At 47.4% G+C, this 20,033-nt stretch overlaps 1 protein-coding gene across 1 annotated transcript in view; it reads left to right on the top strand.

Annotated features, from left to right (window-relative positions):
- The window catches only part of Trs31 (trafficking protein particle complex subunit 31), a 20,055-nt gene extending 153 nt beyond the window's left edge, over nt 1-19,902 (top strand). Inside the window, exons 1-5 of the mRNA XM_067089019.1 lie at nt 1-163; nt 10,410-10,565; nt 17,612-17,738; nt 18,496-18,678; nt 18,817-19,902. The exon at nt 1-163 is cut by the window's left edge and continues 153 nt beyond it. Of these exons, the coding sequence (XP_066945120.1) occupies nt 10,414-10,565; nt 17,612-17,738; nt 18,496-18,678; nt 18,817-18,915 (561 nt within the window). The 5' untranslated portion in view covers nt 1-163; nt 10,410-10,413 and the 3' untranslated portion in view covers nt 18,916-19,902. The remainder of the gene's footprint in view (nt 164-10,409; nt 10,566-17,611; nt 17,739-18,495; nt 18,679-18,816) is intronic.
- Nucleotides 19,903-20,033: the final 131 nt, after the last annotated feature.

The following is a 20,033-nucleotide window of genomic DNA, read 5'->3' as shown; positions in this document are numbered from 1 at the left end:
TATATTGAAAGTGGAAAATCCTGTGAATAAAATAAACCATTAAAATACAGAAGGTTCAGGATAGCCAGCCTAGGACCTGAGTCCTAGATTAGCTCAGGCTAGGAGTTCTTGCGTAGGGCACGAGATTTCAGTCTACGGGCTTACGGTATTAACCACGTCATAGGTAATTATACCTTTATTCTCTCTGATATATTATATAACATTATTCTTGATTTTAACCTAAGTACGGCTTACGTCAGACATTGGGAACTTCTGTAGGCCAGGTCACAGCCTAGGCCTCAGATTTCATTGAGTGGCCTTTTGCCCGGCCCAGTTTATATTCGTATTTTTAATTAATGATATTGTGATGTTAATCTATGTATTATTTGACTTGGTAAAACTGAAGACGGTAGTCTTCAGTTGTTCCGACACGATATACAAACAGTCGGTCCTTTACATTAGGAATTACTTTCAGGCGTAGGCTGGAAACGGCCGTTAAACTCTTGAGCGAGGTGGTTAGGCAGTAACTGCCGCCAGGTAGGCGGGGATACCCGCATGCCCGGATGTAAACATTAAAGTTTGCTTTCGGGCGTCATGCGTTGCTGACGTATTTTTCGTTCTCTCTGCCTGACTGTCGTTAAGCTCTTATTATCCCGGTGGGATCTTTCTGTATTTTTATTTATATATACATGTGTTTGATATTTATTAATAAAAACCCACGATTCGTAATAACCTTCCATAAGCCGTTGTTCTCAGCACTGTGTCTTGGGTTTGACGGCCAAGGGCGTTATTGGAGAAACGTAACCGAGTGATAATGCTTCTCTTCCAGTAGCCCTTTACGTAAATACTGAAGGTGCCCCTGTACATTCGGAGATATAGTTTGGGATGTAATATCTTCACTCCCCTACATTCATCGCGACGTAAGAGTTCATTCCCTTCTTGGGCTTCCGCCCTCCGTGTATAAGGGGCATCACTAATTCCTTCCTACTTATGCTGAGTGTTGCTCGCCGCCTGCGCTTGGAGAGCTGGGCTGGAGGCCGGGTGGGAGGTTGCGGCCGTCGTCAGAAAGTTCCGCTTCCACAACGCCCTTGGTGGCCTCCCCTCCGTCCTTTTTTCTCTTTCCGTAGGTTCTTCCTTCTCCCCTTTAGTGGATCTCTCTCCTTGGCCCTCTTCACTCGCTCGTTGGGCGAAGACCAGGGGCGGGGAGCAATCGGACAACCTCTTGTAGAGTACCTCCTCCCTCTGCGTAGGGCAGTTCCCCTTGTAGCGAGAGGAGTCTCCCTCTACTAATCATCTTTGCTTTTCTTTCAGGTTGACAGTGAACATCGCAGACACAGCAGTAGTTGGCTGGATTATCTCGCATGAAGCAGTCCCGACATTCATTCAGGGTTGCTTCGGGATCGACCACAATACCTGGTTAGATGACATATTTCCACGTCAGGATTGTTCTGACTCTGTTCCTGCCGATGTGGATTGATCGCTGTCATTGCTAGACTTCATGTATGCTGTTGCACTGCCTCCGGCATACCTGTGGTCCATCTACTCCTGTTGTTCTCTGTGTTATGCTCTTGTCAACTCAATGACAGTCTGTGGGCTGCTCTTCCTGGTCTCCTGCCGCAGCCGCCCTGATCGTTCCTGTCGCTGCTGGTGACTTTCAAATGACATTCTGTCCATTGCAGTAGCTCTTGCCTTCCGAACCGCTAACGTAGCTCCTGCATCGACTGTCCTGATTGTGCCCGCTACTTTTCCTAGTGGTCGTGCCTGGGGCCGCTTCCGTTGTGTTCCTGCCAGCTGCCCTGGAGGTTACGATGTCTGCCATCTTGTAGAAGATGTCGGCGTGAAAGGGAAGGAAGTCGCCTTGTGGAAGTGACGTTCCTGGCCATTGCAATAGCTCCTGCCCTCCAAACCTGTGCTGTAGCTCCTGCATCGGCTGTCCTGATCATGCCTGCCGCTTCTCCTGGCGGTCGTGCCCGGGGCCGCTTCCGTTGTGTTTCTGCCAGCTGCCCCAGAGGTTACGATGTCCGCCATCCTGTAGAAGATGTCGGCGTGAAGATGAAGGAAGTCGCCCTGTTGAAGTGGTGTTCCTGGCCTTTGCAGTAGCTCCTGCATCGGTTGTCCTGATCATGCCTGCTGCTTCTCCTGGTGGTAGTGTCTTGGGCCGCGTCCGTTGTGTTCCTGCCAGACTGCCCTGGAGGTTACGATGTTTCATGTCCACCATCCTGTAGAAGATGTCGGAGTGGAGGTGAAGGAAGCCGCCCTGTGGAAGTAGCTGCCGTCTTCTTCATCTTATCTTCGATTTCGTCTTCTGCTGTGTCTCCCTTCCTCTCCCGAGGTCCAAGGGGGTCCCGAGAATTGGACAGACCTCCATCGGCCGAAGGAGAGGAATGCTGCTTCTTCCCCTTGATGCCCTTGGACGTCTAGGGACTGCCTCCTTCTGAGGAGGCAGTGGGTCTCTCGTTGGCTCTTCCTAACCTTTGGGTTAGGAAACCGATTCGCATAGCCCTGGGTTTGTTCCGACACAATATACAAACCCGAGGTCCTTTACATTAGGGATTACTTTCAGGCGTAGGCTGGAAACGGCCGTTAAACTCTTGAGCAAGGTGGTTAGGCAGTAACTACCTCCAGGTAGGCGGGGATACCCACCTGCCCGGATGTAAACATTCCAGTTTGCTTTCGGCCGTCACGCGTTGCTGACATGTTTTCGTTCTCTCTGCCTGACTGTCGTTAAGCTCTTATTATCCCGGTGGGATCTTTCTGTATTTTTGTTTATATATATGTGTGTTTGATTTTTATTAATACAAACCCACGATTTGTGATAACCTTGCATAAGCCGTCGTTCCCTGCCTGTGTCTTGGGTTTGACGGCCAAGGGCATAACTGGAGTAGCGTAACCAAGTGGTAATGCTTCTCTCCAGTGGCCCTTTACGTAAATACTGAAAGGCGCCCCTGTACTTTCGGAGATATAGTTTGGGGACGCAATATCTTCACTCCCCTACATACATCGGGACGTAAGAGTTAGTTCCCTTCTTGGGCTTCCGCCCTCCGTGTGTAAGGGGCATCACTAATTTCATCCTACTTATGCTGAGTGTTACTCGCCGCCTGCGCTTAGAGATTTGTGGGCCGAGTGGGAGGTTACGGGCGTCGTCTATAAGTTCCGCTTCCACGGCGCCCTTGGTGGCCTCCCCTCCGTCCTTTTTTCTCTTCCCGTAGGTTCTTCCTCTCTCCTTTGCCCTCTTCGCTTGCTCGTCGGGCGAAGACCCGGCGGGGGAGGGGGGAGCGATTGAGTGACCTCGTCTAGAGTACCTCCTCCCGCTGCGTAGGGCTGTTCCCCTTGTAGCGGGAGGTGCCTCCCTCTACTAATCATCTTTGTTTTTCTTTCAGGTTGACAGTGAGCATCGCAGACACAGTAGTAGTTGGCTGGATATATGAAGAATATCTTGCATGAAGCAGTCCCGACATTCATTCAATGTTGCTTCGGGATCGACCACAATACCTGATTAGATGACATATTTCCACGTCGGGATCGGTTCTGACTCTGTTCCCGCCGATGTAGATCGATCGCTGTCATTGCTGGTTTTCATGTATGCTGTTGCAATGCTTCCTGCGTATCTGTGGTCCATCTGCTCCTGCTGTTCCCTGTGTTATGCTCTTGTGTCGCTGCTGGTGACTTTCAAATGACATTCTGTCCGTTGCAGTAGCTCCTGCCTTCCGAACCGCTAACATAGCTCCTGTATCGGATGTCCTGATCGTGCCCGCTTCTTCTCCTAGTGATCGTGCCCGGGGCCGCTTCCGTTGTGTTCCTGCCAGATGCCCTGGAGGTTACGATGTCAGCCATCCTGTAGAAGATGTTGGCGTGAAAGGGAAGGAAGTCGCCTTGTGGAAGTGATGTTCCTGGCTGTTGCACAGCTCCTGCTTGCCGAACCTATGCCGTAGCTCCTGCATCGGCTGTCCTGATCATTCCTGCTGCTTCTGGCGGTCGTGCCCGGGGCCGCTTCCGTGCGTTCCTGCCAGCTGCTCCAGAGGTTACGATGTCCGCCATCCTTTAGAAGATGTCGGCGTGAAGATGTAGGAAGTCGTCCTGTTGAGGTGATGTTCCTGGCCGTTGCAGTAGCTCCTGCCTTCCGAATTGCTGCCGTAGCTCCAGCATCGGCTGTCCTGATCATGCTTCTCCTGGTGGTGGTGTCCTGGCTGCGTCCGTTGTGTTCCTGCCAGACTACCCTGGAGGTTACGATGTTTCGTGTCCACCATCCTGTAGAAGATGTCGGAGTGGAGGTGAAGGAAGCCGTCCTGTGGAAGTAGCCGTCGTCTTCTTCATCTTATCTTCGATTTCGTCTTCTGCTGCGTCTTCCCTTCCTCTCCCGAGGTCCAAGGGGTCCCGAGAATCGGCAGACCTCCATCGGCCGAAGGAAAGGAATGCTGCTTCTTCCCTTGATGCCCTTGGATGTCTAGGGACTGCCTCCTTCCGAGGAGGCAGTGGGTCTCTCACTGGCTCTTCCCGACCTTTGGGTTAGGGAAACCGATTCGCATAGCCTTGGGTTTTGTGTTTGGGAGCTGTGGGCGCGCAGACCTCAGTTTACGTTCCGTCCCAGTGTTAGAGGTTCCGCCTCTAAGATGGGGGCTGCTTGGCGCTCGTTCGCGAGCCGCCGAGTGCTCGAGATTGTATGGAATATCAAGTATCCCGATCTGGTCTGGAGAGATTTTCCTGGGCCCAGTTCGGGAGCAGTGCGAGAGAAAGGGCCGAGGCACCCAGGTGTCTTGGTTCCTCTTCCTGCCAGCACCGCAGGCGCTCCCGAGTGTTTGCCAGTGCTCGGTCGGGTTCCCAGCCTGGTGTCTCGATCCTCTCGGTTCGAACACCAGAAGAAGCAGGGAAGAGATTCACTTTGGGAGTCCTGCGGGACTTCTAAGGGACTGACTCTCTTCCGGGAGACAAGTTTCTCCTGGATCTTCGTTTGACCGATTCGCATTCTCCTGTGCCAGGGATCTTGCGTTTGAAACAAAGCAGCCGCTCCCGATTTTCGGAAGTCTCGTGGGTAGCTCGAATTTATGAATCACGAGGTGTCTGGTTGAGCGCTCTCCTGGTTGATGAGAGGCACAGGACGAGAGAAAGTGCCGAGACACCCAGGTGTCTGGTTGCCGGGACACCCAGGTGTCGGTGTGCCGCGACGCCAGGTGTCTCTATACTGCCCACCAGCTGCTTCGGTTGCTCGGGCGGGCTTTGTTCTTGTGTCTCGAACTTTAGGGTTCGAGCATGCAAGATAGCAGACACAGAATTCCCCTTTGAACCTTCTTCTCGAGGGGCCTCGGCCTCGAAGGAGTTTAGAGTTCGGGAAACTAGCAATTGTTCACAGCAGACGAGTCTGGCCTGCCCAGTTATGATTGTGTTCGCGCAATTGGCTTGGCTCGGCCCCCGGTCGCACTTACGAGACTGGCTCGGCTCGACTTGGCTTGCCAGACTGGCTCGGCTCGACTCGACTCGGCTTGCCAGACTGGCTTGGCTCAGCTCGGTTCGCCCTGCCTGCCTCCCAGTCTGCCGCATACCGACCAGCTGGATCGCGTTCGCGTGATCGGCTCGGCTCGGCTTGGCCTTACTCGTTTTTTTCCGATTCGGGTTCTCGGCTATGTTCGAGTGAACTTTTTTTGCTCTTCCCAGGAAAGCGCTTTGCCACGGCACAAGTGCTCTTCTTTCCCCGTGTGGCAGTAATCTCCTTCGGTTGATTATCGCTCATGGTCCGCCTCTCCTGCTTATCATTCTGGCAGGACAGGTTGGGATACTCTTTTCTCCTCACCTGTTCTCTTCTCCTCTCGGTTGTTCCGAGAGGCGCGAGACGGACAGAGAGAGCTCCGACGAAATTTTCTTTTGGAGTTCGGCTGCCTGGCGTGCTTTGGGTATCGGTCCCCTGATTCTCTCGTATTATAACCAGGTAGGTGAGGAGGGTTTCATGGGATCTGTCAAGGTCTCCCTCCAAGGGGAGAGGTACAGGAGTTTCACGTGTCGGAAACAGCGAGGGTCTTCCTCTTCAAGTTACGATCGCCCCCGTGTTCTCGGGGAACTTCGTGCCGACGAATCGGCGCGAGGATCCCCGGGACAGGACCGCGGCTCCCCCAATGAATAACCTTCATCACTCGCAACCCTTGCAGTTTCCGAGGGGCCGAGAGTGTCAGGGACTGCCGCGGTCCTGGCTTCCGAGAGCGTTCTCGACCTGATGAATTCTTTTCTTCGATGGAGTTAATTCAGGTCGAGACACCAAGCTTCCACCCCTGCCTCGACAGAATATGAATTCTTCTTGCCTCGGAGGGTCTTGCCAACTTCAGTTTTTTGGGCAATTTTGGTGCTAAGAAGAAGGACTTTGTCCCAATTCGGATCTCCGGTTTCGTAAGTCCCGAGTTGGCTCGACCCTTGGGAACTAACCTTTACTTGGTTCTGCCTTTCTCTTTCAGAGATTTGCCAGATCCCCCGGTAATCAAGGTTCCCACCAGGGCACTGACTTGTCCTTTGGACAATGGCCAAGAACTTTGGGTCTTAGTCATCTCAACTCGACCTTGGGTTCAAGCCAGCCCCCCTCAACTCCTTAGCTAAGAAGTCCTAGGCTTCAGAAGAAGATTGCAACTGCTGATGCCTGGACGAAATGATGCTTATCGAGTCTCTGGAACTGGCAGCGACATTGCCGAGACCTGGGAATGGATTCCTTCAGGAGAAGTATCTATTTCCCTTAGGTCTCGGCAATTCTTTCCATCGAACTTTCATCCCATCACCTCTCCCGTGCTCCCGATTCGGGAAATGCCAGCCGGCTAGAGCTAATTGCCTCAGTACCCTGTCATCTTGCAGAAGCTTCCCCATAATGGAAAATGGAAGTCTGCTTCCTTTTCCCCGTTCTTTCCTCTTCGGTGTATGAGGAAAGAGTTAGGCTAATGCTTGATTGTAGGAACCTTCGAATATGCTTACATATTCCCCTCACATCTTGTGTCTACTTACGGATTCACAGATTGAGGAATAGGCGCACACTGGTAAGACCTTGTCTTGAATTTGTGTGACCGAGACGATTAGTACCTTCTCGTCACCGTCCTGGGCTCAGGGCAGCCTTTTGGCCGTCCGAGAATTCAGGATGGGTTTTGCGGCACTCACTGGTTTCGTTGAACAACAAAACCACAGTAGTGGCATTTGTCGACAAACAGGAGGCAATCGTTTTTCCCCTGTTTCATCTCGACATTTGAAGGTACTTGAGTGTTGTTCTATTGCACACTCGACAGCTCAATTAACCAGATGCATTCCTGGTGGGGATGTATTGGTAGGCAAGCCTGGCCTCGGGTTTGAGTGATCGGGACGGAACATGCTGCTCACTCTTTCTTCACGAAGATTCATGCGTCTCGAACTCTCGCCATACCCGCGCAATAACTTCTCGCTGCTGGGAAGAAAGGGCGTTGGGTCGGGTATGATACATGAAACATACGCTACCGGGGTCTAAGCGATGTCAGGCAGGGCAGCCGATCGAGACCACAGGTCTACCCCAAAGCCAAATCAAAAAGTCCTTCAAAAGAAGGCATCGTGCTTACCCCATACAAAAATGGGAAAAAAGCACGTTAAAAGAAGAAGATGATTCATGCAGAGACTGCTGGACTGAGAAATCCCTACCGTCCTTCTGTTGCCTCCCTGCACACAAGTCGGTAGTGTTTTCTCACTCCCTCATACCAGACCAGGGGCCGCTCTGTTGAGGCATGCTGTCTTTTGGTGAAAACTCGATATCAACGTTTTTTCCCTCCGTATTTGTCCGTTTCGCTAGGGTTCACAAACATTGCTCACCCCGAGTTACAGACAAATACTTGAAGACTTCGCCTTCATCCGACCTGATTGCCGAGGCATCGAGAAGAATTCCGCTTGACCCATCCTCCTGTGCAGCTACACAAGAAGCGGTTCTTGAGGCAGTACATCCCTGTGTGTTCAGGACTGGGAGACATTCCAGCTTTCCTTGCAAGCACAGGCTTTTCGCCGAGCGGCAACGGATATAACTGGATATCCCTTGAAGTCCTCTGCAACACTGTCCCAGGGACTGGATCCGTCTTCGCTGGTGGTGTCGTTGTCGGAACTTCTTCTTGGGTCAGAGTCGCTCGTCAAGTCTGGACTTCCTCGTCTTCTCCGCCGAGGGCTGCTTCTCTCCCTTTCATTTGTGAAGAACGTAGGCCCTTGCGACCTAGTCTTCTATTTGAAGTAGCCTTCGTCTCCTCAGTCGAGAGTTAGCTACGGACGAGAAGCTTCTTCAGTCATGCTCTCCCAGGGAACTGTTTCCTGGGTGGCATGCGACTCTCGTTTAGGGTTCCTGTCCGTGCTCTGCACTCGCCTTACGAGAGTCGTCGGATAGAGATATGCCCTCTTAGGTCCATCTCTCATCTTACCCTGGCCTTGGCGTAGAAGATGGAAGAACAGGGATGGGGATCATACCTCGACTCCTTCTCGGATGTTGTAGGTGGACTCCGAATCCATTGGCATCGACTGTCGGGTTCGAGTCCTTCTTGTTCCCCTCCTCCTTGGACTTTGTATCGATGATCCAGATCATTCGTTACTTTGTCCTATTGGGAGCTGTGGTACTTTCGAAAGGTTGACATTCCTAACCTGGATGTCATCAACGTTTTCGCTAGTAATGTCTCTCCCAAGGAAGAAGTGTCTAAGGACACATCTTCCTCCTGACTTCGTGAAGCGATCAAGGAGGTACTTGGCAGCTGACGACGACGATACCGGTACCTTTCACCCGAGAGCTCACAAAGTCGATGGCTTGGTCCATCCCTCGCATTCTGGAAGAATATGTCGGTACCACAGGTGCTGAAGGCGGGTGTGTGGTCCCAACAGACTACCTTCACCTCCTTCTACCTCCGGGATGTTGCACACAAGTCCTTGGACACTTTTTCCTTGGGTCCTGTGGTGGCTGCTCAACAAGTTGTGTAGCTTATCCAGCTCCCCTAATGGGACAGGTTGCATCTCGCCTATGTTGTACAGCTGTGATGGGGAGAATGAATGTTGAGTGACTGGCCTCTCTTCTTTCTCCCCATCCTGGCTCTCTTCCCACGGAGCGGACATGCCGTTACAAGCTGGAGCTTCCGTTCTGTTTCCGTTCAGGTTAATAGAAGCAACCCCACTCCTTCCTCTTGCAAGGGGAGGAAGGAGACCATGACTATGAGACAACCCAATGCTTGTATTTGCCTTATTGTCATCCGACGTCAAATTCTTCCTAGCCTACTTTGCATGAACTGACGTTTCCTCTTTCATGCAGAGGGACCCAGAAGTCTGACAACTGATCCTGCGTTTCTTACAACCCGATCTTTTGTCAGAGGCAGTTTTTCCCTTCCTCGCTCTCACGACCAGGAAGGGAAGACAAGGTGGTGAAGTCCAGTCAGTTCAGAGAGACTTTATCAGATTCCTCCCTCCAATCAGTGAGTCTCCTAATGTAAAGGACCGAGGGTTTGTATATTGTGTCGGAACAAATAACAATTTTTAAAAGTAAATTGTATTTTTCCTAACTATACAAACCCGAGGTCCTTTACACTTTATGCCCACCTCATGCCACCCTTCAATCTGTACCTGGGCTGAAAGGCAAACTGGAATGTTTACATCCGGGCAGGCGGGTATCCCCGCCTACCTGGAGGTAGTTACTGCCTAACCACCTTGTTCAAGAGTTTAACGGCCGTTTCCAGCCTACGCTTGAAAGTAATCCTAATGTAAAGGACCTCGGGTTTGTATAGTTAGGAAAAATACAATTTACTTTTAAAAATTGTTATTTTTAGAGTTTTTTTTTGGTGTTTGAATTACCAAAATAGGCAGTTATATGCATTTTTAGAGGGGTATGAAATATTCGCTGATTTTAGCTATTCATGGGGGGTTGCAGTACGCATCCCCTGCAAATACCAGTGGTCAACTGTATATATTATTATTTTTATTTTGATGTGATTTCTGCTCTTATGTTCTTCTCTGCATTACGTGTGATTTAGTACACGTACCTCTAGTTCATTGCTTTGATATTAATTCTCTCTCTCTCTCTCTCTCTCTCTCTCTCTCTCTCTCTCTCTCTCTCTCTCTCTCTCTCTCTCTCTCTCTCTCATCTAAGTTTTTCACTCATTCTTTTTAAAAGTAAGGAAAAAGGGCAGAGGATTGGGTGAAAGAAATGAAATATTATTTGAAAATCTTGGCTTTGTAAAGCATTATGTAAAGCACTATAAAAAGATTTCCATAGGAGTTAGTTTACTCATATTTCATCTTTCCTACTTGAAAACTTTTTTATGCCAGAAATTACCACTCTACTATATCAGATAATTTTTCGTGTCATCCACTGCCTCCAGATAAAAACATTACGGATAATTGTGAATACTGTAATATTCATCAGTCTTGTAAACATTTTCATCACATTACCAATTGAACTTATTTATCATCATGGTATTCATTCATAGGAAGATGAGTGGTGGGAAACAAAGACCGAGCATCTTGGATAAATCTCTCAGTCGAGGGAAATCTGAAGTTAGCCTAACAGCTTACGCCCTGCTCTTCTCAGAGATGGTGCAGTACTCCCAGAATCGTGTCAAAACTGTTAATGAATTACACAACAAGTAAGTGCGATTGTTTCGTTCTTTCCATTGTTCATTTTCCATTTTCAATCCTGTATTTTTCATTATGATACCAGGTGTCTTAGTTGTAGCTATTCCTAATGCTCATAAAAGACTGCTAAGCATCAAAGTCAGATTGAAATACCTTGCTTGAGTGGTTGTAAAATGCAGCCTTGACTTTCTGTGTTAAGTTGTATCTAGATATCCTTATTTTATATAAGTAACTTACCAAGTAATTATTTAGCTAACGTTTATGCTTGCACAGCATCCTAAATTCAAAATTTGCGGTAGTGCGTCGGTTGCAAATGGGAGGTGACAGGCCCCGCCCACTGCAACAGGAGCGAAGCAGCAACTTACCCCCAGCGGTGTCATTCTCTTTTATGCTGCGCTGCTGACAGCACGTCGCGCTCTGCAATCCTGCCAGATTTGCCGGTTCATGCTTGCTTGCCGAATTTGGAAAGTATTCACTTTTGTTTGTCAGACTGTTGCAGGTTTTTATTTGTTCCAACACGATATTCAAACCATTGGTCCTTTACATTAGGAATTACTTATGGCGAAGCTGGACACAGTCGTTAAACTCTTGAACAAGGTGGTTAGGCAGTAAAGTAACTACCACCAGGTAGGCGTTAACTCAACGACAGTCTGGGCGGCTCTTCCTGGTCTCCTGCTGTATTTCCTTGGGCCCAGTTCGGGAGCAGTGCTAGAGAAAGGGCCAAGGCACCCAGGTGTCTCAGCTCTTCCTGCCAGCACCACAAGTGCTCCCCGAGTGCTTGCCAGTGTGGTGTCTCGATCCTGTCGGTTCGAACACCAGAAGAAGCAGGGAAGAGATTCCCTTTAGGGGTCCTGCGAGACTTCTAAGGGACTAACTCTTTTCCGGGATACAAGTTTCTCTCGGCTCTTCCCGCCCTCGGGCGGGAACCGATTTGCATTCTCCTGTGGGGTCTGGCATTTCGGGGGCCCTGAGAGTGCAGCCTCTCGAGGCCACGCCCTCATTGCCAGTCTTGGAAGTCTGCGTCTAAGACTGGTTCAGTGCCTGGCTCTTTCGATCTCGTAGGAAATTGAAAGCAGCCGCTCCTGATTTCTGGGAGTCTCGTGGGTAACTCGAATTCTATGAATCACGAGTGCTGTCCTGACAAGAGGCACAGGACGAGAGAAATTGCCGAGACACCCAGTTGTCTGGGAGCCGAGATGCCAGGTGTCTGGGTGCTGAGACGCCAGGTGTCTCGATACTGCCTGCCAGCTGCTTCGGTTGCTCGGCCAGGTCTCATACTTGTGTCTTGTACCTTAGGGTTCGAGCATGCAGGATAGCAGACACAGAATTCCCCTTTGAACCTTCTTCTCAAGGGGCCTCGGCCTCGAAGGAGTTTAGAGTTCGGGAAACTAGCAATAGTTCACAGCAGACGAGTTCCGCCCTGTCCAGTTCCGATTGTGTTCACGCAATCGGCTCGGCTCAGCTCGGCCCCTGGTCGCACTTGCGAGACTGGCTCGGCTCGGCTTGGCTCACCCAGCCTGCCTCCCAGTCCACCGCATACCTCCCAGTCTGGATTGCGGTCACGTGATTGGCTCGGCTCGGCCCCATTCAGTTTTTTCCGAATTGGGTTCTCGGCTCTGTTCGAGTGAACTTTTTGCTCTTCCCAGGAAAGCGCTTTGCCACGGCACAAGTGCTTTGCCATGGCACAAACGCTTTTCTTCCCCCGTGTAGCGGTAATCTCCTTCAGTTGATTATTGCTCACGGTCCGCCTCTCCTGCTTATCTTACTGGCAGGACAGGTAGAGGTACTCTTTATCCTTACCTGTTCTCTTTTCCTCTCGGTTGTTCTGAGAGGCGTGAGATGGACAGAGAGAGCTCTTCGGAGTTCGGATTCCTGGCGTGCTTTGGGTGTCGGTTCCCCGATTGTCTCGTAGTACAACCAGGTAGCTGAGGAGGGTTTCATGGGATCTGTCAAGGCTCCCTCCAAGGGGAGAGGTACAGGAGTTTCACGCTTCAGAAGCAGCGAAGGTCTTCCTCTTCAAGTTGCGATCGCCCTGGTTTTTTTGGAGAACTTTGCGCCCATTCGTCAGCGCAAGGACCCCCGGGACAGGACCGCGACTCCCCCAATGAATAATCTTCATCACTCGCAACCCTTGCAGTTCCTGAGGGGCTGAGAGTGTCTTGGGCCGCCGTGGTCCTTGCTTCTGAGAGCGTTCTTGACCAGATGAACTCTTTTCATCGGAGAAGGTGTTCGTTCAGGTCGAGACACCAAGCTTCTCCCCTGCCTTGACAGAATATGAATTCTTCTTGCCCAGAGATTTGCCAGATACCTCGGCAATCAAGGTTTATATCAGGGCACTGCCTTGTCCTTTGGACAATGGCCAAGACCTTGGGGTTTTAGTCATCTCGACTCGAACTCAAGTTCAAGCCAGCCCCCCCATAACTCCTAAGAAGTCCCAGGCTTCAATAGGAGATTGCGGAACATAGGAAAGTGCACATAACTGTGTCTCTTTCCACCCTCTTTCCCATAAGGGAGGAGGGAAGAAGGGAAGAGAAAAAGAAGTATCGACCGGGAAGAAGTTCTCCTACTGCAGATTCCTGGATGAAATTATACTTATCAAGTCTCTGGAGCTGGCAGCAACATTGCCAAGACCTGGGAATAGATTCCTTCAGGAGAAGTATCTATTTCCCTTAGGTCTCGGCAATTCTTTTCATCCCGCTTCCTCTCCCGTGCTCCCGATTCGGGAAATGCCAGCCCGGCTAGAGCTAATTGTCTCAGTATCCTGTCATCTTGCAGAAGCTTCCCCATGGCGGAGAATGGAAGTCTGCTTCCATTCCTCCATCCTTCTTTCTTCTTCGAAGTATGAGGAAGGAGTTAGGCTAATGCTTGATTGAAGGAACTTTCGAATATGCTTGCATATTCCCCTCACATTTTGTGTCTACTTACGGATTCACTGATCGAGGAATAGGCGCACATCTGTAAGACTTTGTCTTGAAGGTGTGTGACCGAGACGATTAGTACCTTCTCATCACCATCCGGGGCTCAAGGCAGCCTTCTGGCCCTCTGAGAATTCAAGATGAGTTTTGCAACACTCACTGGTTCGTTGAACAACAAACCACAGTAGTGGCATTTGTCGACAAACAAGAGGGAATCGTTTTTTCCTCCTGTTTCACATGTCGACATTTGCAGGTACTCAAGTGTTCTATAGCGCACTCAACATCTCAATTAGCCAGATGCATCCCCGGTGGGGATGTATTGGCAGGCGAGCTTGACCTCAGGTTTGAGTAATTGGGACGGAACATGCTGCTCACTCAAAGATTCACGAAGAGATTGCTCAACTGAGAAATCCCTACCGTCTTTCTGTTGCCCCCCTGGACAAGTCGGTAGTTTTTTCTCACTCCTTCATACCAGACCCAGGGGCCACTACAGCAAGGCATGCTGTCTTTCTGGGAAACTTGATATCTACATTTTTCCCTCTGTATTTGTCTGTTTCACTATGGGTTCTCAAGCATTGCTCACCCTGAGTTACAGACAAATGCCGGAGGACTTCGCCTCTCGCCTGACCTGATAGCTGAGGCACCGAGAAGAGTTCTGCTTGACCCAACCTCCTGTAGCAGCTACACAAGAAACGGTTCTTCGGGCAGTACATCCCTGTGTGTTTGGGACTGGGAGACCTTCCAGCTTCCCTAGCAAGCATAGGCTTTCTCACTGAGCGGCAGCGGCTATAGTTAGATATCTCTTGAAGTCCTCTGCAACACTCCCAGGCACTGGAGCCGTCTTCGCTGGTGGGTGTTGTTGCAGAACTCCTTCTCGGGTCAGAGTCACTCTTCAAGCCTGGACTTCCTCGTCTTCTCTGCTGAGGGTTGCTTCTTTCCCTTTCATTTGTGAAGAATGTAGGCCCTTGCAACCTAGTCTTCTATCTGAAGTAGCCTTCTTCTCCTCAGTCAAGATTTAGCTACGGATGAGAAGCTTCTTCGGTCTTGCTGTCCCAGGGAACTGTTCCCTTGGTGGCATGTGACTCTCGTTTAGGGTTCCTGTTCCATGCTGCATGCGCCCTTATGAGAGTCGTCAGATAGAGATGTGCCCTCGTAGGACCACCTCTCATCTTGCTCCGGCCTTGGTGCAGAAGATGGAAGAACAGGTGATGGGGATGAATACCTCGACTCCTTCTCGGATGTCATAGGTGTACTCCGAATCCTTCAGCATCTGTTGTCGGGTTCGAGTCATCCTTGTTCCCCTCCTCCTTGGACTTTGTATCGATGATCCAGATCATTCGTTACTTTGTCCTTTAGGGAGCTGTGGTACTTTCCGAAAAGGCTCGACACTCCTAACCTGGATGTCGTTGACATTTTCGCTAGTACTGTCTCTCCCAAGGAAGGAATGCATAAGGACACATCTTCCTTCTGGCTTCGTCAAGTGATCGAAGGAGGTACTCAGCAGCTGACGACGACGATACCGGTACCTTCCACCTGAGAGCTCACGAAGCCGATGGCTTGGTCCATCCCTTGCATTCCGGAAGTTTCTGTTGGTCTGGAAGCAAGACGTGGTCTCATAGACCACACTTGTCTTCCTATGGTCTTGCCCACAGGCCCTTGGAGCCTTTTTTCCTTGCCCCTGTGGTGGCTGTTCAACAAGTTGTGTTTTCTTACCCGGATCCTTCAAGTGGACGAGTAGCATCTCACCTAAGGTGTTGGTTCTGGAAGTGAGAAGGATACCGAGAGTGACTGGCCTCTCTTCGTCTTCCTTCCCCGTCCTTCTACTTCTCCTCCTTCAGGATGAGAATAGGACTCAAACCAACATGTGCTGGACCTGGCACTGATGCAGTAAGACTACACATCGAGCACCCGTTCTATTTTTCTCCTAGAATCATAGAAGCAATTCCGCTCCTTCCTCTAGCAAGGGTAGGAAGGAGAGACTGGCAATAAGGGAAACCCTATCTCAGCTTTTCCTCAGTGCCTCCGACTCTAAGATTCTCCCCAGCCTGTTTCGTATGAGTCACGTTTCCTCACTCATGAGAAAAGGTCCAGTACCTGACATTTGATCTTGCAGTTCCTACACTCTGATCAATATGTCAGAGGCTGGGGTACTCCTCCTCGCTCTTTTGACCAGTAGCAGCCCAGGTGTTCAGAACTCCAGTTAGTTCAGGAGACTCACTCAGATTTTCCCTCCAGCCAGTGAGTCTTCCTAATGTAAAGGACCGACAGTGTGTATGTTGTGTCAGAACAAATCACAATTTTTGAAAGTAAATTGTATTTTTCCTAACTATACAAACCTAAGGTCCTTTACATTACATATTATGCCCACCTCATGCCACCCCTCAATCTGAAGCTGGACTGAAAGGCAAACTGGAATGTTTACATCCGGGCAGGCGGGTATTCCTGCCTACCTGACGGTAGTTACTGCTTAACCACCTTGCTCAAGAGTTTAACAGCCGTTTTCAGCCTACGCTGAAAGTAATTTTAAAAAACTGTGATGTTTATGGCATTCTACTTTTCCAAGAAGAATTGCATCTTGGCTTGTGGACATTCCTGAGGTTACAGGGCAAAGGGTCTAAGGTTATAGCAGATATGACTATGACAGCTCTGCAGATTTTCCCTCTGCCAGATGTCAGGTTTAAAAGGTACAGTATTATCATTGGTTAGGCTGTTACATACACACCCATCAGGTCTATCCTGATAAGAGTTAACTAGGGATTTTCCCTGGCTATGCCTGGACCCACGGTGATATAACTCCAGCAGAGATGGACCCCAGAAGTACAGTTCTTGAGGGAAATGCTGAGTGGTAGGAGTGGATGTTTAGTGTGACAAAGCCCCTCATGGATGCTGCAAATGACACTGAGAATTTAGTTTAGGTGAGGAGTCAGATAGCTTTGCTGGTAAGAGCTTCTGTCTAGAATATCTGGAGGTGGCCTGTTTACGGACACCATCCAAATTTTTCTTGCTAACAGCATCCTTAGGAAAGGGATGCCATTCTTAGAAGTCAAATTTGTTATTGTATTTTGGCTTTGCAAGTCTCAGGACAGCAGACATGGACCACAACCTCTTTCTTACCCAGCTGGTTTGGAGGTTATAAAGAGGTTAGGTGCCACCGCTCTCAGAACTGAACAAGAAGTGTAGAGGCTTATAGTTCCCAACACCCTCTTATTCCAGAACAGACAGTCATAGTACTGTGTACATTTCTTGTCACCCCAGGGCTTTGCCCAAAGAATCATTTTGTTTTTAAAATACTGCATTTTGTATATACTGTGCTTTGTTAAATGGCTGTCACAGGAATAGCAAATGTTCTCTATACGTACACTTTAATTTTTTGAAGGGCTAAATATTCTGCATACACCTTTGACCTTTTAAATGGCTGATGCAAGGATAACAGATATTCTGTATAAACTGTCAATTTTCAAAGGGCTGGCACAAGCATAACATTCCAACTTGATAAATAAAGAACAGAGGTTGTTAGACATATTCCTTAGCTAATTGTAACAATATTGCTACCCAGGAATTAAAGTATTCTTAACCATATGAGAAGATGGTAGGTAAGTGTCTGTATGTGTGGTTTCTCACCTCACAATAACTAAAGAAATCTTTTTTATATACTGAGCTTTCATTTTCAGAGCTTTAGTTTGCTGTTTCAGTTAGCACTAGTGTTGTGTATGTGCCTGTTTACTTTTCTCCTGATGCTTCTAAACATTTTTACAGCTGTAACTGTAACAACCACAATGTCCCCCTAACTTCTTGAATTCTTGTAACTTTTTGGATGTGCCTTAGATCCAAATGCAAGAATATGAAGTCATTCTGATGTCTGTAACAGGATTCAAATCCATATCTCGAGTATCAGAACAAGGTCACATTGCTGACCAGACAACTTCTCATGGTCATGTTGGTAACGTGACCTCATTCTGATACTCTGGATGCGGTTTCGAATCCTGCCACAGAAGTCAGAATTTATTCATATTCTTGCATTTGGACCTAAGACTTTATAGTGACAAGCATATCCAAAAAGTGTGAAGAATTTGATTAATTAAGAGGGCATTGTGGTTATTGTAATTACATTTTAAGAGATGTTCACTGCCCTTTCTTTAAAGGTTATCAGAACTGGGCCAGAGTGTTGGCGTGCGGATGGTAGAGTTGTTGTTCGTGAGAGAGAGGAACTACAAGCGTGAAATTAAGCTCCTTAACATCTTACTCTTTGTCAAGGGAACGCTATGGAAGGTTAGTATAGTGTGTATATATATATATATATATATGAAACAAATAGGACTTAAATCTTCCATTGAAGTGTAGTATCTAAGAAATCAGTTCTGTGAATGGTACTTTTGGTAACTGGCAAGAGCTGGGTTAATATTCTGAGATCACAGATGAATGATAGTTAAGAGTGGAAAAGTTGAAATATGAAATAGATTGCCCTGCCTTACATACCTTAGTCAGAATCTTTTTTACTTTCCTCTTTTTCAGTGTCTTCTTGAATCAGCTTAACAAAATGTGGGCAGTCTTGTCTGTTACAGTAATTGTTCAGAATTGTGCTTAACATTACACCCATTCACCATTTTAATAATTGATACTTTTAAGGAACAGGATAGCACCTTTTATTTTATAGTCAAACTGTATTGGCTTTTAATAAGTATGGGTGAAAAATAAAGAAGATTAAAATCTATATCCAAGATAAATTGTACATCATAGCTGGAACCTATGAAGAGTGAATGTACATTGTTTTGTACACAGTCTTGGACTGCAACTGGGACTGATGAGGTCAGTCTTTGCTGAAAATAGTGTTGAAACAATTGTTAGGAGAGTTGGAAAGATGGAAGACTGTGTATGGGGTGTACACTGTCTTACAGAGGAAAAAGAAGCCTGTAGGAAATAATAGTTTCTAATCTTGTCAACATAAATAGGACTGATTAAAGAATTATTTATTCACAATCATTCATATTGATTAGTAAATTTTTACTGTATTGTCTTTACTCCCCAGTCACTGTTTGGAAAAGAAGCAGATAAACTAGATCGTGCAACAGATGACGAGAGAATATACTACCTCATTGAGAAGGAGCCTTTGGTGAACCGATTCATTTCAGTGCCTCGAGACAAGAGTTCCATAAATTGCGCTGCTTTCATAGCAGGCATAATAGAAGCTGTGCTGAATTCCACAGGCTTTGTAAGTGAAAATCCATTTCCTATGTTGATATTAAATGGTCATCTGAAGTTTAATCAAAACCTTATGTGATTTTGATATGAAGACCAAGGTGTAGTACATTACAAGACTGTAAAATAATAGGGCCTACTTCTTTTGCAGCCAGCCAAAGTGACGGCACTTTGGCACAAAGGAACGACCTTTATGATCAAATTTGATGAAAATGTTCTCACCAGAGATAAGCAGCTGGAAGGCCGATAGTATCGAGATCTGAAGAAATAGGTGGTAAGGGCTTGTATAATACTGCAATAAGACTGCCGTAATGTATTATAACTTGAAGATCTTTACTTTATTATGCACATTCAGATTTGAAGAACCAGTCGTCACAAAATGGAATAACTTGTGAAGCCGATGTCGCATCAAGTGACAAAGTGCTTTTCTTTTTTGTGGATCATGAAATGAATTAGTGATACTGGAGGTATGAACTTGTTTCCTTGTATGCAAACCTTGTCAGATGTTAACCCAATTTCGAATGAGTAAAAGCAGTGAAAAGTGTTTTTATAATTGAAATAATTCAGCAATTGTGACCGAGTTGTACAGTAGGTGTGTACACTACAATCATGTTTTACTTGTATTTTTGTGTTTATTGTCTTGTCCTTATAGAATGCTCAAAGGTGAGAGCATTTTACTTTGTTTTCATCTTGAGAATACAGTAATTAAGACAGTCAAATACTCTTTCAAAAATGAAGCATATTTGACTTTTCCAAGCACTCTGTACCTTCTAAATATGCATCTTTATATGACTTGTCACCTAGGTTTACTGGTTTTAATGTTCTGTAAAGAAATTTAATCCTGAGCCTGTCCAAAGTAATGTAGTTTTCATATGATGGAAAGGTTTTACAGAGCAGAATTCAACAGTAAAGTAAAACTTGATTGTGATCCTTCACCATTAACCACATGGTTTAAATTTCAAGAACAATTATAGCAACATCTTCATAACATCCTATAAAGGCTCAACATTCATTTTATGCAGAATGGGGTAAGACTAAGTAGGCTCAACATTCATTTTATGCAGGATGGGGTAAGACTAAGTAAATGGAGGTGTAGTATTCTGAAGAATCGCACATATTGTTTGTAGTTGCGACTTCATGTTCCTGCAGATTCATACATCTCACCCAGAATAATTTGAAATCTTCAGGAAATAATGAAAAATGATCTTGGTATGACATTTAATAAAATATATGATCATACTTTGATTTCCTAACCTATGTATACAAGCAGGTTATGTCAAAAGTGATTACAGTACTGTATAAGGCTATTTGATATAAAATAATTTATATTTGTAATTCACCCTCGCAAAATGATACAAAGTGGTCATT

The sequence above is a fragment of the Macrobrachium rosenbergii genome, chromosome 45 (genome assembly GCF_040412425.1).
Source record: "Macrobrachium rosenbergii isolate ZJJX-2024 chromosome 45, ASM4041242v1, whole genome shotgun sequence".
Lineage (NCBI taxonomy): Eukaryota > Metazoa > Arthropoda > Malacostraca > Decapoda > Palaemonidae > Macrobrachium > Macrobrachium rosenbergii.
The sequence above is the reverse complement of the archived record's forward strand: the minus strand, read 5'-3'. Positions and strand labels throughout refer to the sequence as shown.